Source organism: Ovis canadensis, chromosome X (genome assembly GCF_042477335.2).
Source record: "Ovis canadensis isolate MfBH-ARS-UI-01 breed Bighorn chromosome X, ARS-UI_OviCan_v2, whole genome shotgun sequence".
NCBI classification, from domain to species: Eukaryota; Metazoa; Chordata; class Mammalia; order Artiodactyla; family Bovidae; genus Ovis; species Ovis canadensis.
The window spans coordinates 65,432,601-65,450,946 of NC_091727.1; the positions used below are offsets into that span (position 1 = coordinate 65,432,601).

Below are 18,346 nucleotides of genomic sequence, written 5' to 3' on the forward strand. Positions count from 1 at the left end.
GTATTGAGGTAGGATATCCAAGTAAAGACTTTGAGTAGATAATAGAGGTCCAGAGCTCAGAAGAGAAGTCTGTACTGTTTGTATATATGGATATTTTTTCAAATCATCAGCATATAAAAATATAAGTGGATGAGTTCAAATAGGGAGTCAGGTACATTCCTTGAACCCCCTGATGCTGTAGCTGAAATACACTTGTATGTCTTTCTGGGTAGAAAGACCATAGCTTTATCAGATTTTCAAAAGTTATATGTGACCCAAAAAGGTTAAGAACCACCGTTAAGAGAGAATGTAGGATGAGAGTATATTTGACAGATACCAAACCAGCATTTAAGGGATAGGGTGGAGAATACTGGGGAGTGACCAGGATGAAAAAAAAATGAAAACCAGAAGAGAGTAATGCTCTAGAAACCTAGAGAATAGGAAAATGGCCAACAGATCAAGTGCTACAGAGAAGACCAAAGAGAATGGTCATTAGAAGAGCTAGTTCAGTGCAGTGGTAGAATCAAAAGCCAGACTACAGAGGATATGAGTGAATGAGAATTTAAAAAGTGGAGGGTGAAATTTGCCTAAGAAGGGAAGAAGGAAGACTGTAATCAATGTGTTAGAAGGGACAAGTCAGTTGGACAGAGGGGATCTTTGTATAGATGAAAGAGAAGAAAATAAAGAATATGAGATAAGATCCCTGTGAGAATGGGAATATATACATTGAGAATGTTTCTGCCCAGTAGTGTCTCATTTTCTCTGCAAAATAGCAAACGGTCTTTTGCTAAGAATGAGTGAGGTGGTGGGAGAGAGAATTTGAAGAGAAATGTAGATAAAGGTTTGAATTAATACAAATTTTGTATTAGGGAAAATCTGTTATAGTTTAACATGTTTCAAATTTCTTACCAAGTTATTTTAAATCCCCCCACCCCCACCTCCTGGTGAAGAAAGATAAATAACAACAGTCCTATAGCTTACTTTTGTATACTGCTGTACATTGCCTTAGTTTTTGAGCTAAAGTTAGGAGAGGCCTGATAGAGACAGGATTTAATGGGGATGCAAGTTTCCTTTGGATGAGAGAGAGAATGAAGAGACTGGACAGATACAAGGCTGTGATAAGGAAATGTAGGATATTGGAATTGAAACTTTCAGAGGTTAAACAGTAAAGACAGCATTCTAGATATAGCCATGGATATGTTTGGCTGGAATGGAGGTGCAAACCATTGGCATGAAGATTTACAAGGATTTTGGATAGGTAGAGTAACCCATCATAGTGGAGAGGGATTTGGCGCCAAGAAGATTGTGCCAGGTGTATAAGTCCTTGGTGAATGTGAGTTGGTTAATGATGGTGAGTAAAGGTGAAGAGCAGAGATCTCAAACTCAAGTGGCCTATAGGAGCCAGGCTAGTAATGTAAATGAGTTGCAGTGGGCCAAGTGTGGATTGAGGTAAACTGGAAGAGTATGTATATTCCATCTAAAGAAGCTTGTACTTTACTGCATCTGATTGTTTCCTAAGGAAATGAGTATCCATGTCACTTGGTATCTTAATTTTTCAGGAGAAGCTAAAAATCTGGATTTTGTGTACCTGTGACATTTCCCATTTTTACATATTTGCAAATAGTTTAGAAAAAATTTTTAACTCTGAAAGCCAAATAAAAACATCTATCTACCGGCCAAATCTAGCTCCAAGGCAACTCGTTTTCAACCTCTGGCATGGTAGAGAACAAGCCTCAAAGTAGGAGGAATTTTTTTTTTCCCCAAGGGGAAGTAAATGATAATTTGGTAGCAGCAGTAGACAGTCTAGAAGGCTGTCTTCCCCTTATCCTTAACCAGTGGGTGAGAGTATGAGATAAGAAATGTGATCTTTTTTGTATGCTAAAAGGATATCCATAATGGAGTTGAAGGCAGATAATGAGATGTTTCCTACCATCAGGTACTATATACAAAATAATGCTTTTATTTAAAACTGTGTTGGTTTGGCCAGATATGAACCTGCCTCTATTTCTAATTAATAGTAATAAAGTCCATGTGGAATCTATTCCCTGCTTTAACATTTTGATTTCAAAAAATTTTCTAGCAAAGTTAGTAGAATGGTATCTCTGGTTAACATTATTTTGACCCTTTCCATTCAAATTCTTCACACATACCACATTGCATATGGCATATTTCTATAGCATTTTACATACTTTCATTATCATGTGTATAACATATGAGCTAAGTTGTACATAGCTAGAATGCTTAGCACTAAGGTTAGGATCATCAAGCAACAAGTGATACTTCACCTACAAGTATGCAGTTGGAGGACTCAGGTCTTGTACTCGAGGTGGTGGTGATAGACTGCGCACTAGTGTTCAAGCCTCTAGGGGGTCTGTTCAGCTACCACATAGGTGCTGAATCAATCGCAGAGCCTCTGTTCATGTTCAGATTACATTTGAAGGAACATTCATAATCAGAGAAACCCAAAACTTGGGATTAGAACTATTCACAATAGTCTTAAAAGTCACATAACATTCCATGTCAGTGAGAATGATACAGATAAAGAAATCCTGTCTGAAAAACACAACCCAAACTTTATACCAGTCTTAGCAAAACCGTAAAGTAGTTGGCAGAGGCCTTAGTACTTAATGTTTGATTAAATTTAAGATAAACTGCATAGTCTGTGGGCTTCCCAGGTGGCTCAGTGGTAAAGAATCCACCTGCCAATGCAGGAGACAGGAGACACAAGTTTGATCCTTGGGTCGGGAAGATCCCCTGGAGGAATGCATGGCAACCCACTCCAATATCCTTGCCTGGAGAATCCCATGGACAGAGGAGCCTGGCGGACTACAGTCAATGGGGTTGCAGAGAGTTGGACATGACTGAGCACTCACGCATGCCCGCATAGTCTGTACAAATAGATGATGCCAAACTATTCGTGATGAAACCCCTTTTCCCAAAGAATTTCCTAACAAGTTCTTCCTCCAGTGTTCTTCAAACCAAAAATTAATAAGAAACCATCATACCTATGATAAGTAGATCACATATCATAAAATCTCAGTGCCTGAAGTTTTAGAATGTTCAGCAGGACCCTACAATCTAGATTAGATAAAACAATAAATTTACCCAAAAAATCTCCAGGGAAGTTTTTTTCTACACTTTTGTTTGAGTAACTCCCAACCCTGTGTGATCTCTAATAGTTCTGTGTATAGGACTCTTTTGTAGAGCTCATCATATACACACGTGCAGCTTAGCATTCAGCCAAAGATTTAAGAGCTTTTCTGCAGATCTTAGATTGTCTGTGGAGTTCCCGCCTCTCCAGTTCTGTCCTGCAATTTCTAACTGTTCTAGCCTCCTCAAACTCCAGTATCTGTTTCTATGGCTTAGTCAGACTGCTGTGCTTTTCTTGGATTCAGCAGAAAGCCAAGGACAATTGTAGGGCTCACTTCCTTTATTTCCTTTCTCTCCAAAATGACAGTCCTATACTTCCTGGTCAGAAACAGTTATTTCATTTGTTTTTTTTTTGCAGTTTTCTGGTTACAGTGGGAAGACTAATTCAATAGCAATTACTCTGTTGTGCCCAAGAAGGTCTTTAGGTGTATTGTATTTTCTGACATAGAAATTTCATTTTTATGTAGTTACATTTATCAGTCTTTGCTGTTTAGATTTCTGTATAATTGTTTAAAAGACCTTCCCTACTCTGAGATAACCAACTATATTTTCTTCTAATATGTATAGTATTTAAACATTTACTGATTTTTAAAAATAGAATCTAAGACATAAGGTAAATATCTAACTTATTTTCTCTTCCAAAGAATTAGCCAAAGTGTCCAAGTTGTACTTACGGAATGGTCTGTCCGTTTGTACATTAGTACAAAATGCTACCTTTATCATGTAGTAGATTCTTATATATTCTTTAACCTATTTTGGAGCATTCTGTTTTATTTATTTGTTTATCTAATCTACACTATTATCACCAGATAGTGTCTCTGATTATCATTCAGACTGTATAATTTTAAATTCCTCTGATGTGACTATCTTTCCCCAATTAGCCTAAATAAACTCTAGGATCATTTTGTTAAATTCTAACTTGTCAGTGACAGACAGATAATTTTGAAATCTTATTTTAATTTATGGATTAATTTGAAGAGAATGTATATCTTTGTAATATGTTTCTCCATCTAGAAGCTCATGTTTCTTCATTTATTCACATGTTCTTTTACCTTTGTCAGTAAAGACTTTTAGGTTATGTTGTATAATTTCTAGGCATCTTTTGTTTATTTCTATATATTTTATAGTTTTTATTGCTATTGAGCATCTACTTTTTTTGTTGTTGAGTTTATTCCTGGCTAATTTAAAAGTTTTGCACTATTGTACATGTGCTCCCCTCCTGCAAAGTGGTTATTAAATCTAAAGGTTTCAATCAGTTTGAAAAATAGTATTGTTAACAGGTTAATATAATGCTTAAAGTATTTTTGTATACTAGTTTCTAAGTCTGTAAGTTTGGCCATTAATAAATATTAAGGTTCTTTTTTTCTGTCAACAACTTTCCTTAGCTTGGGGCCAAGGTATAAGTATTCCTACATAGAGGTTAAGTCTCACATAATTAAAGAGAATAAAATCTCTTTTGATATTGCTTCAGCCACTTGCTGCCATCCATTCTTTTCATAGCTGACTTTTTGTTTGTTTTTATTGTGGTAAAATATACATGACATGAAAATTTACCTTTTCAACCATTTTTAAGTTTACAATTTGCTGGCATTAAGTACATTCATAATGTTGTGCAACCATCACCACTATCGGTTCCCAGAACCATTTCTTTATCCCAAACAGAAACTCAGTATCCCCATTCTCCCATTCCCCCAGTTCTTGGTAAACTCTATTCTACTTTCTTTCAGTGAATTTGCCTCTTCTAGGTACCTCATATGAGTAGACTCATACAATAAATAGAATATTTGTCCTTTTGTATCTGGCTTTTATTTCACTTTGCATAATGCTTCCAAGGTTCAACCATCCATGTTGTAGCATGGATCAGAATTTCTTTTTTTTTTCTTTTTTAATGAACATGTAATGTGTCTCTCCTATTCTTTACCTGCCATTCATGTCTCACTCAGCTTTAATCTAGTTTCTACCCTGCCAAGCATACCAAGTGAACAGGATCACATAATTGCCAGGTATAGTGGGCACTTTCCAGTCCTTATCTTTACCTCACCCCACTCTTAGACATCATTGAGCATTTCTTCCTTGAAATTATAGTATGACTGGCTTCATGACAACTTTCAGCTCTTACTTTCCTCTTACCTCTTAGACCATTACTTTTCAGTCTCCTTTACTGAATGTTATTCTGCCTGTTACTACAAGTTTAACCACCACCTCTTTCTGATGACTCTCAACTCTATTCTGGGCAAAGATCTATATATATCCCAACCACCTGCTGAACATTTCCTCTTGGATGTCCCAGTGGAACTTGAAACATGCTTCAAACTGAATATTTTACTATCCTTCTCTATTCCAACTTTCTCCCTCTGTCCTTTACTTGACTCACTCCTTTACTGTTTCCAGTCTGGATTTAATGAGTTACTAGCATCATGCCGGGAGAAATATCAATAACCTCAGATATGCAGATGACACCACCCTTATGGCAGAAAGTGAAGAGGAACTAAAAAGCCTCTTGATGAAAGTGAAAGAGGAGAGTGAAAAAGTTGGCTTAAAGCTCAACATTCAGAAAACTAAGGTCATGGCATCTGGTCCCATCACTTCATGGGAAATAGATGGGGAAACAGTGGAAAAATTGGCTGACTTTATTTTCCTGGACTCCAAAATCACTGCAGATGGTGACTGCAGCCATGAAATTAAAAGACCCTTGCTCCTTGGAAGTAAAGTTATGACCAACCTAGACAGCATATTAAAAAGCAGAGAGATTACTTTGCCAACAAAGGTCCATCTAGTCAAGGCTGTGGTTTTTCCAGTGGTCATGTATGGATGCGAGAGTTGAACTATAAAGAAAGCTGACCGCCGAAGAATTGATGCTTTTGAACTGTGGTGTTGGAGAAGACTCTTAAGAGTCCCTTGGACAGCAAGGAGATCCAGCCAGTCCATCCTAAAGGAGATCAGTCCTGGGTGTCCATTGGAAGGACTGACGCTAAAGCTGAAACTCCAATACTTTGGCCACCTCATGCGAAGAGTTGACTCATTGGAAAAGACTCTGATACTGGGAGGGATTGGGGGCAGGAGGAGAAGGGGACGACAGAGGATGAAATGGCTGGATGGTATCACCAACTTGATGGACGTGAGTTTGGGTGAACTCCGGGAGTTGGTGATCACAGGGAAGCGTGGTGTGCTGCAGTCCATGGGGTTGCAAAGTCAGACACGACTGAGCGACTGAACTGAACTGAACTGAGCATCACTGAGTCGCAGCTGGAAACCTCAGAGTTATTTTTGATTCTTCCTGTTGAATAAATCCCTGACTTCTAGCATATCACTAAACCCCTCATTATATTTTGCCTAAATTATTACAATAAATAGTCACCTAGCCAATATCCCAGCCTAGACTTCTAGACTTACCTCTTTCTAACCTGTCATTTGCATTTTTGTCAAATAGACCTCTTTAATTGGAGAGGGAAATGGCAACCCACTCCAGTATTCTTGCCTGGAAAATCCCATGATGGTCCATGGGGTCATGAAGAGCTGGAATAGCTGAGCGACTAAACAACAGACCTCTTTAATAATTCATACTTCTTATAAAAAAGGTCAAATGATACAGAAATAGAATTAAATATTAAAACTTCTGGAGACACTGCTTTGGGAAAGATCCCCAGTGTTCTTACTTGCTGCAAGTAATAAATCTTTTCCTTCTCCTGAAAAAGAAGAGAAAAGCTTCTTCCTACCTGCACATTCCTATTTCTGTGGTTTTATTCCCTAGAGGTAACAGTTTGGTGTATATCCTTTTATTCTGTTTTCTGTACTTGACTCAAAACATGGTAAATAATTACACATTAGTTTAACTTTTGTCTTTTTTTTTCTTTTGGCAACAATGAACATTTTTATAGATAATTATTCTGTAATTTGCTCTCTTTGTTCATGAATATATCCCGATCCTCTTTTTTTAAGCTTCTATTTTGAAATAATTTTAGACTCAAGAAATTACAAAAATAGTCTATAGAGACCTGTATACCCTTTATATACCTTCCTCCAGTGGCAACATCTTAGATAACTGTGGCTCAATATCAAAATCAGGAAATTGATGCATCATCATTAACTAGATTACAGACCTTATTCAGTTTGCACCTTGAAAAAAAATCTATATTCATCTGTGCATGTGTATTTTTTATGCAGTTTTATGCCATCACCTAACCACCACAATCAAGGTTTAGAACTGGTCTGTCATCACAAAAGAACTCCCTGATGATAACCTCTTTGTATTCCTGTCCCTCCACGTGCACGCACCTTTCTCCTTGTTCCCTGGCAACCACCTAGCTGTTTTCCATCTCTATACTCTTGATACTTGAGCATCTTATATAAAGAATAGTACAATATTTTTGAGATTGACCTTTTCACTAAGCATAATTCTTGAGATCCATTCAAATTATTGTATGTGTCAGTAGTTCATGTTTTAAGTTGTTGAGTAGTGTTCATCATACCAGAAGTTTGTTCAGCCATTCAGTCATTGAAAGATATTCAGTTCTCCAGTATTTTGCCATTGTGAATAAAGCTGGTATGAACATTCGTGTACAAGATTTTGTATGAATGTAAATTTTCCTTTCTCTGAGATAAACGCCCAAGAATGAGATGGTAGATATATGTGTAGTCTTGTGAGAAACTGCTATACTCTTTTCCAGAATGCCTATACCATTTTGCATTTCTTCCAGCAATGAAGGAATCATACAGTTTCTCTGCAGTATTTAGTATTACCACTATTTAAATAAATTGTATCTGTTCATCTTTCTCATTGTGTTTTTACTTTGCATTACCCTAATGGCTATTGATATTAAATATCTTTTCATGTGCATATTTACCACCCATGTATTTTCTTTGGTGAAGTATCTGTTTCTTTGCCCCAGGTGTGTGTGTGTGTGGTTTTTTTTTTTGGCTGTGCTGGGTCTTTGTTGCTGCTCGGGCTTTTCTCCAGTTATGGCGAGTGGGGTCCACTGTCTAGTTGTGGTGTGCAAGCTTGTCATTGTGGTGGCTTCTCTTGTTGTGGAGCACAGGCTCTGGAGTGTGTGGGCTTCTGTAGTTTCAGCACGTGGGCTCAGTAGTTATGGTGTATTGGCTTAGTTGCTCCACTGCATATGGGATCTTCTGGGACTTGGGATCAAACACATGTCTCCTGCATTGGCAGGCGGATTCTTTACCACTGAGCCACGAGAGAAGTCCTGTCCCAGTTTTAATTGCATTGTTTTCTTATGATTAATGAGTTTTAAGGTTTCTTTATGTATTCTAGGTACACTTCCTTTATTAGATATATGATTTACAAAGAATTTTTCTAGTCTGTATCTTTTCAGTCTTTGGACAGTATTTTTGGAAGAACAGAAATGCTTAATTTTGATGAAATCCAATTTATCAGTTCTTTCTTTTTGCATTGTGCTCCTGGTACGTCTCTAAGGAGTTGTTGCTTTACCCAGGATCACAAAGGTTTTCTCTTATATCTTCTTTTTAAAAAAAGTTTTATTATTTATTTACTTATTTATTCCTGGCTCTGCGAGGTCTTCGTTGCTGTGCAGGCTTTTCTCTAGTTGTGGCTAGTGGGGGCAGCTCTCTAGTTGCAGTGTGCAGGCTTCTCATTGTGGTGGCTTCTCTTGTTGCAGAGCAGAGGCTCTGGGGCTCTTGGGCTTCAGTAGTTGCAGCGCATGGGCTCTGTAGTTGGGGTTCCCAGACTTGAGAGCACAGACTCAGTAGTTGCAGTCATGGGCTTAGCTGCTCTGCAGCATGTGGGATCTTCCCAGATTGGGGATCAAACCCGTGTCTCCTGCATTGGCAGGTGGATTCTTTACCTCTGAGCCACCAGGGAAGCCCTCTTATATTTTCTTTTCTAAAAGTTTATAGTTTTAGTGTTGTACATTTAAATCCATGATCCATTTTGAATTTATATACAATATGAGATTTAGATTGAGGTTCATTTTCTTTTTGCCAGTGGATGTTCTACTGTTCCATTACTGTTTGTTGAGAAGACTATTCTTACTTCAGTAAATTGCTCTGAGCACCTTTGTGAAAAATCAGCTAAATGCATGGGTCTGTTTCTGGGTTTATTTTGTTCCACTGACCTATCCCTCTGCACACTGCCGTGATTACTGTAGCTAAGCTACTGTAAATGTTATCATCAGGTAGAGTGATTCCTCTCACTTTATTCTTATTATAAATTGTGTTCTTATTCTCCCTTTCCACATAAATTTTAGAAGTATTTTGTCTATATCTACAAAAAAAGTCTTGCTGGAATTTTAATAGGAATTGAGTTAAACCTATAGATCAATTTAGAGAGAATTAACGTCTTTACTGATCCTATCTTATTGTTGGTACATAGAAATCTCTATCATTCTTTTTAATGTATTCCATAGCATGTATATTTGTATCATAATTGATATCCTTGTACATTTGTAGGAAATTTTGATAGATGTTCTAAAATTGTGTTCTAAAAGGGTTGCGCCTGTTTATAATAAAAATGACAGTGAAGGAGAATGTCTGTTTCCCTACAACCTCTCCAGCTCTGGGATTATCAGTATTTTAAAGTCTTTGCCAAATTATGTCTGTAAAATTCAAGTATATAACTTAAACTGAAATTTCCCATGCTAAAAAGTTTAAAAAAATAAAACCATATAAAATTGTATAAAGTGAAAAGGAAAAATCTCCCTGTCCTTCCCCTTTCCCCATCCTGTTCTCCAGAGTACCGTTGGGTTTGGTGTGAAGCATCTGGGCCTTTTTTATACATACCATATTTTTTTTCTTTCTTTCTTTCCTTTTTTTTTTTTTTAAACAAATGAAAGCATATATTTGGTTGTACAATTTTCACTTGACATTGTTGTGGACAATTTTTCATTCATCTAAGTATGTGATATTGTTTAAGTAAATTCTGTTTCTATATGACTCAAAAAGGCAAAAGAATGAACTGTATAGCATTATGAATGCTTCAGAAAAAAAATTGAATTTCTACTTTGCTTTTAAAACTGCTGTGGCTGCTGATTATGGATAACAGTATGGAGATTCCTTAAAAACTAAAAATAAACTAGTTTGCAAAGCAGAAATAGAAACACAGACTTAGAGAACAAACATATGGATACCAGAGGGGAATGGGGGGAAGGGCAAGGTAGGATGAATTGGGAGATTGGAATTGACATATATACAGTATTGATACTATGTATAAAATAACTAATGAGAACCTGTATAGCACAGGAAATTCTACTCAATGTTCAGTGGTGACCTTAAATGGGAAGGAAATCCAAAAAAGAGGACATATATGTATACATATAGCTGATTCATTTTGTTGTACAGCAGAAACTAACACAACACTGTAAAGCAGCTATACTCCAATAAAATTTTTTTTTAAAAAAAGAATAAATGAGAATAGAGTTACATATGATCCAGCAGTTGTACTCCTAGGCATTTGTCTGGAAAAGATGAAAACTCTAATTCAAAAAGATATATGCACCCCAGTGTTTATAGTAGCACTGTTTACAACAGCCAAGATATGGAATCAACTTAAATGTCCATCAACAGATGAATGAATAAAAAAAGAATTTACACAGACACGCACAATGGAATATCACTCAACCATAAAAAAGAATCATATGATACTACTTATATGTGAAATCTAAAGTGATACAAAAGAACTTATTTACAAAATAGAAATAGACTCACAGACATAGAAAACAAACTTACAGGGCTTCCCTGGTAGCCCAGTGGTTAAGAATCAGCCTGCCAATGCAGGGCACACGAGTTCAGTCCCTGGTCCAGGAAGATCCTACATGCCATGGGGCAACTAAGCCTGTGTGCCACAACTACCAAGGCTGCATGCTCTGGACCCTGTGCTCTGCAATAAAGAACCTACCACAACGAGAAGCCCATGCACCATGAATAGAGAAAGCCTCTTGCAGCAGCAAAGACTCAGCACAGTCAATAAATAAATAAAACATTAAAAAAAGAAAACAAACTTACAATTACCAAAGGGGAAAGGTGGAAGAAGGGATAAATTAGGTGTTTGAAATTAATAGATACACATTGCTATATGTAAAATAGCTAAATATCGGAAACTATTAATATATTCAATATCTTATAAAAACCAATAATGAAAAAGAACCTGTAAAAGAATGTATATAAATAAATGAATCACTTGCTGTTACCTAAAACTATCACAATGTTATAAATCAACTATACTTCAATTAAAAAAATACTGTGGCTTCTACTATGTATAAAAAAGGTACAAGGATATATTGTATAGCACAGGGAATATTAGCCAGTATTTTATAACTAAAGGGAATATAATGTATAAAAATTTTGAATTACTATGTTGTAACTTAACTATGCCTCAATAAAAAATATGTGAGTGTTTATATATATATATTAAATCTGGCACTGATTTTAAAGCTTTCTACTGCTACTGAGATTTTATTTTTTAACTTTAATGGTATTTTTTCTCTGAAACCTTTTAGATAGCAGTAATATTTGTTTGCTATCTCACTACTAGAACTACAAAGCTTGTAGCTTTCTTCTCCTGACATTACTAAAGAGTGAAATTAAGTTAGAAATGACAAAAGGAATTGTCTTTGATTTTAGTAAAGTATCAACTTTCCAAAGCTGTCACTGGAATTATCACTATTTAGGGACATTGAATTTGAATTACATATGATTCTGTAGGCCACTGCCAGTCCTTATGAATGAGGCAAAGTATAAATATAAATATATGTTTTTACATTTGCAGCTGCTTTGCCATGATTTACTAAATAAGGAGAGAGAAGAAAAACAAAACTTTTCTTTTTTACAAACAGAAACATTTCTTTTTTGCAAATGGGTCACTTGTTCTCTTATAAGACACAGTGGTAATTCATAGACAGCCTTATCTTTCATATTCATTTTTGTTTCATTCTGGAAGTTATTCTTGCTAAATTCTGATTTTCTGTATAGTAATTCTTTAGGGACTGGGAAATTGAAACTCAGTTTCTATTTACTCTCTTCTCCCCCACAATAGCCCCAGCATCTTTATTGTTCCCACAGAGGCCTTGTTGTCTGTGTATGTCTTTTCACTGGATGACTCTTTTCTTCCTTAGCTGTGAAACCTAAAGCTGATCATCCTACTTTTAGTAAGCACCTGATTACTGCAGAATATAGAGCACAATTTTTAGCTTTATGGAGGTGGTTATGGACCCCTTTGAGAATCTGATGGAAAAGCGTGGATCTTCTACTCAAAAAAATACATATTACATACAAAATTCTGTTTGCAGTTTCAGGGGGTTCATGGATCTCTCATTACCACCCCATTCAAGAATTTCTGGTATAAGTATAGATATCTGGGTATTTTTATCCTTTTTCGGTGGTGGTAACAGTGGTTTGCCAACTCTGCCTCTATCTTTCATCAAAAATACTTCAGTGCTGTGGAGCTCTGCTCAATATTACCTGGCAGCCTGGATGGGAGGGAAGTTTGGGGGAGAATGGATACATGTATATGTATGACTGGATCCCTTCAGTGTTCACCTGAGACTATCACAATATTGCTAATTGGCTATACATCAATACAAAATAAAAGGTTACAATAAAAGGATACCAAAAAAAAACATTAAAAAATACTTCAGTGTTACTTTTCATATATGTAGAGTTAAGTAGCTGAAACGCTTGTAACTCCTAAGAGTGTGGATTGTCAAAAACTGAGAACAGACACAGCTAGTAATTAAAACACATAGAGAAGTGTATTAACTATATAAATAAGTATATTTTTTATATTCTGGAGTATTATTAGTGGATATTTCTTTAGAGTTATGTGTTGCAAAGAAAATGGGGAGTGAAGAGGTCACATCTTTAAAGTGGTTTAAGGGAGAAGACTTTGCAAATGTATAAAATTAATTTTTCCCTGCATTATAAATGAGAAGATTGAGATATTGAAAGGGTTGGTTTATGTTTCAGTGTCAGAACTGAAGAGCTGAATTAATCTGTAGGCTGGAATTTTAGCGATGAGTCAGGTTCTTGTAGGTGTATGAGCCAGGATACTGCCATAAGCTGCTGATGTACTTGCTCAGTAAAGGAAGCCTGTGACTTGTATGCAGCCTATTTTCTCTAGCATCATGCATTTCTAATCAGCATGAAAGCTTGTATGATAACTTTTGCAGTCTGTCTCCATCAGTACTTTGAGGACCAACCTACTGGTGGCTTTAGGAGATTAGAACTCAGAAACTTGAGCTGTGGACTCCTATCTCTCAAAACTATTCCTGACTGTGAGCCAGCTCTGGCTGTCTTTATGTCCTGAATATCTTTTAGTTGACTTAAGTTTTCCTTCTGGTTTGGCACAGGCAGCTTGTGTGAGGATACAACTTTATTTTACATCTTTTGTGAAGAATAGATGGACCTATGCTTGTGAGAAATTTAATCTTAAGTCAACTTGTTTGTATAAAAAATATAAAGTGTTAGTCGCTCACTCATGTCCAGCTCTTTGCAACTCTGTGGACTGTAGCCCACCATGCACTTCTGTCCATGGGATTCTCCAGGCAAGAATACTGGAGTGGGTTGCCATTTCATTCTCCAGGGGATCTTCCCAATCTAGGGATCGAACCTGGGTCTTCCTCATTGCAGAAATATTCTTTACCAGCTGAGCCACCAGGGAAGAATAGCTTAATAACAATACTCAGAGTAGTTATGTAGTTATGGCACGAAGATGTCACATGGGATATATTTTTTATACTTTACATCCTGATAAATAGTAGGTTTAAGTCAAGGATCACCTCCTCTATGAAGCCTTTCCTAATTCTTCTTTACCTCTTCCATCCCAGCATTGGTCACTTCCTCCTGTATGCCTCTACTAAACCCTCTTATGTATTTTTTCACTGCATTGTATCACCTCATTTGTTTATAGTCTGTCTCACTGGGCTCCCTGGCAGCTCAGACAGTAAAGACTCTGTCTTCATTTCAGGAGACCTGGGTTTGATCCCTGGCTTGGGAAGATCTCCTGGAGAATTCCATGGATAGAGGAGCGTGGCAGGGCGACAGTCCATGGGGTTGCAAAGTGTTGGACACAACTGAGTGACTAACATGCACACTGTGCTAGACCATAAGCTTCTTGAGGATATAGTCTGTATCTTAGTCATGTCTGTGTATTATGCCTGGCACCTAGAGGTACTCAAAAATTTGTTTTACAAATGAGGAGGTGAGTAAATAGTATATTAAAGAATATTATAAAGCACTTAAGACAGGGAATAACAACTCAGATGCTTTCAGGCTCCAGGCATAAACAAGCAGAGCTGGTAGGGACTGTGTGAAACACATGCCTTATCTAAGAGAGGCAGCTGCTCCTCAGATCAGCCCACTGGTGCTGCATGAGAATGCTGACCGTGTGTTGCCACCTTTTAATTTTTTGAGAGAAGCCAGACATTTGGGTTTTTATATGAAATCTCTTGATTGTTAAATGTTGCCAACTAATTAAGCTCTTTTTAAGCTTTTAATTGAGGTGTAATTTACATACAGAAGTGTATGAATACACAGCTCAATCCGTTTTCACAGACTGAAGTGATTTTTAAATTGAAGTATAATTGACCTACAACAATATATTAGTTCCAGGTATATAATACAATAATTTGATATTTCTTCACATCACAAACTGATCACCACCTGAACTGATTTTTTGTGAGCCAAATAAAACTGATAGACCTGCAAGTCACCAATTTACAACTTATAACAAAATCTGTATGGGGAACTGTGTAGTTAGGTTAAGAATCACCCAGTAGGTTAACTTAAAGAGACACATCTGTCCAATGCAGTGTGTGGACCTTATTTGGATTATAATTCCAAAAAAAAATGTAAAAGAGCATTTATAAAACAATTGGGGAAATGTGAATGTTGACTGGCCATTTAATAATGTTAAAGAATTATTGTTAGCTACCTTAGGTATAATATAGTTTTTTTTTAATTTAAAAAAAAACATTTATTTATTTATTTGGCTACACTGGGTCTTAGTTGTGGCATGCAGGCTCTTTGTTGCAGCACATGGGGTCCAGTTCCCCAGCCAGAGATCAAACCCAGGCCCCATGCTTTGGGAGCATGGAGTCTTAGGCGCTGGACCACCAGGGAAATCCTCAGTCATTGTTTTTTCAATAGTTGTTACTGTATTTTATTTTTTAGAGCAGTTAGAGCAAAATTGAACAGAAGGTACAGAGTATTCCCATGTACCCTGTGCCCCTACACATGCACAGCCTCCCCTGTTATCCACATCCCCCACTAGAGGGATACATTTGTTGCAACTGATGAATCTACATCATTAGCACCCAAAGTCCATAGTTTGCATTAGAGTTCACTCTGGATATTGTACATTTTATGGGTTTGACAGATGTATAATGACATGTATCTACCATTATAGAATTGTCCATGTTCATTTCTTTTAAAGAGTCCTTTAAGACACATAGTGAACAATTTATGGATGAAATGCTAGAATTTGCTTCAGAATATGGGGAGAGTGTGAAAGTTGGTGTGTAAAATGAAACAGGATTGACCATTTATAGATAATCGTTGAAGATGGGTAAGAGGTACATGGGAGTTCATTATGTTAGTGTCTCTGGTTTTGTGTGTGTTTGAAATTTTCCACCTCCAAAATTAGAGCAAGAGCCCAAGTTAAAGCTGAAGCATGATTTTTTGGACCTAGGCTAAGAGTCGGACACAACTGAGCAACTTCACTTTCACTTTTCACTTTCATGCACTGGAGAAGGAAATGGCAACCCACTCCAGTGTTCTTGCCTGGAGAATCCCAGGGACAGTGGAGCCTGATGGGCTGCCATCTGTGGGGTCGCACAGAGTCGGACACGAATGAAGCGACTTAGCAGCAGCAGCAGCAGGACAAGAGGATACCACTGCTGGTGACAGAAAGTGCATTTCTGGAGCTAAAGTAATGGCATTCTCTTTTTTCATTTATAGGGCCTGAAAGTCAGTATACTAAGACTGCTCAGGAGATTGTGAACATCTGTTACCAGACACTGACTGAGGTAAGTGAAAAAGAGGAGGTCCCTGTAGGATCTAACTTTTTGGAACCCTTTTGTTCCCTAGGGCTGAGGGAGGCCTTCTCTACCTATCCTTTTTTAATATGTAATATCCCACCTCAACCCTCAACCCACAGTCTGTATTCCTTCTCTGCTTTATTTTCTTACCCAGCACTAAATGTTTTTAATAAGTGTATAATTATTTACTTTATTACCATATGTATCGTTGTATCCTGCCACGAGAATAGAAGCTTCATGAAGACAGGGATTTTTTTCACAGGCTGACATCACTTTAGTAAGTTCATCAGAAAGTGGTTTTTATAAACTTATTTTTCTGTGCTCATCTTTAACTTTTTAAATTATATTTATCTTTAATTGACTGATGATTACTTTATAACATTGGTTTGATTTCTGCCATACATCAACATGAATTAGCCATAGATGTACATGGTCCCCTCCCTCTTGAACCTCCCTCCCATGAAGACAGGGATTTTTGTTTGCTGCTCAATGTCTAAAACACATGTTGAATGAATTCTCTACTTTTCTTTCTCAGTATGATGAGCATTTGACTCAACTTGAGAAGGATATTTGTACAGCTAAAGAAGCAGCTTTGGAGGAAGCAGAATTAGAAAGCTTGGACCCAATGACCCCAGGGCCTTACACACCTCAGGTAAGTCTGAGGACTAGAAACTTCCTCTTATAGTTTTCTTATTGATTTTGGAAATTGGGAGCATGTTAACAGATGTATTTACTGAGATACCCTTCTTCTCTGTCCTTCCTCTTCATATGCCTTTCGTGTGCTTTCTTGTCTTCTCAAAGGCTAAGGTGAGTGAGGGCCATGGGTCTTGGTAGCCTTGTTGGATCCAAAAGAGACAGGTGTGGGATGTATGAATGGGGTGGGGTCTTAGTCATTTAGGCAGTATTTAGGAGTACCAGACTCCTGACTACCATGGCCAAAGGCATCCTCTTGAATCCCTGGAGTTCCTTTGCCCCCAGCATTGGGGTTCTGTGTATGCTGTGCTAAGTCGCTTTAGTCGTGTCCAACTCTTTGCGACCCTTTGGACTGTAACCCGCCAGGCTCTACTGTCTGTGGGATTCTCCAGGCAGGAATACTGGAGTGGGTGGCCATTTCCTCCTCCAGGGGATCTTCCTGACCCAGGTATCGAACTCACATCTCTACATCTGCTGTGTTGGCAGGCGGGTTCTTTACCACTAGCACCACCTGGGAAGCACCCATTAGGGTTCTGTGACATCCCAAGAGTATAGACATGGGCCACATTATTCCCTCTGAATTGTCTTAGTGTAGCTCAGACATCACCCATTTTCCTGGATTGACTTTCTCTCCCTGTAAATGAAGAAGGTAATGTTTATAATGTTCTTAAATTTCCATGTCAAAGACTAGAGAACAAGATTAATAAGAAATTTTTAGTCTTTCTGATCTGACCCTTGAATATGCTAAGAGTATTTCATCTATACTGTACTCTTAGAGGGCCAGCATATTTGAAGACTAGGACTTAACCAGACTATAACTGTGTTGGAGGCACTGTGGTAAAGTGGAAAATACATGAAGTTTGGTATAAAACAGTCCTGGCTTTCAGTCTTAGCTCTGCTGCTATCTAGCTTTGTGAACTTTGGGAAGTTGACCCCTCTAATCCAGTTTCCATTTCTCTAAAATGTACTTTTCAAGATTGTTGTAAACATTAAATGAGGCCATTTGCCTAGCACACAGTAGACATTCAGTAAATGTTTATTTCCTTATGTGTATGAAAGTGATCTACAGGGTTCTCAGAGGTTCTTTCAAATTTACAAATATTCTAATGCAAGTTTCTCCCAATTCCCACTGGAAAACTTTTTCATTCTGCTCAGGTTTCACTCTGAACTAATAAATGCAGCCTGTGTGATCTTTGTTGGATAATTGCTGTCTATATCTCATTCATACAGTCTCCCTATCTATCTTTTACTCTCTCTTTCACCCTAAAACCTAGGTCACTGAGGGGCCAAATACAAAGAGCCCTAAGATACTTCCTCCAGGCCCAGAACAAGGAAAAGCTCTAGGAGTATGTGGGCAGATTGGGTCAAGGGGGCTTGGGTGAGTGATGTTCCCCAGGAAGGTCCTATTTGCTAATAGGCCCAGCAGCTTCCACAGACCCTTTCTGGTAAGTTAAAGCCTGGGTTTTAGCCATCATTCCTCAGGAGAGCGGCATATGGTTTGCTCTGGTCTGTGACAGCAT

The 18,346-nt window shown here is 37.6% G+C and overlaps 1 protein-coding gene across 11 annotated transcripts in view; it reads left to right on the forward strand.

The window, feature by feature from the left end:
- The window catches only part of TAF1 (TATA-box binding protein associated factor 1), a 70,023-nt gene that overhangs the window by 42,482 nt on the left and 9,195 nt on the right, over positions 1-18,346 (forward strand). For 7 of the 11 annotated variants that reach the window (XM_070291790.1, XM_070291794.1, XM_070291791.1 and 4 more), the window contains exons 33-34: positions 16,054-16,121; positions 16,669-16,785. In XM_070291790.1, coding sequence (XP_070147891.1) covers positions 16,054-16,121; positions 16,669-16,785 — 185 coding nt within the window. Of the gene's footprint in view, positions 1-5,520; positions 7,903-14,062; positions 14,297-16,053; positions 16,122-16,668; positions 16,786-18,346 lie in introns of those variants that run through there. The other 4 variants (XM_070291798.1, XM_070291799.1, XM_070291796.1 and 1 more) reach the window with 3 other exon arrangements.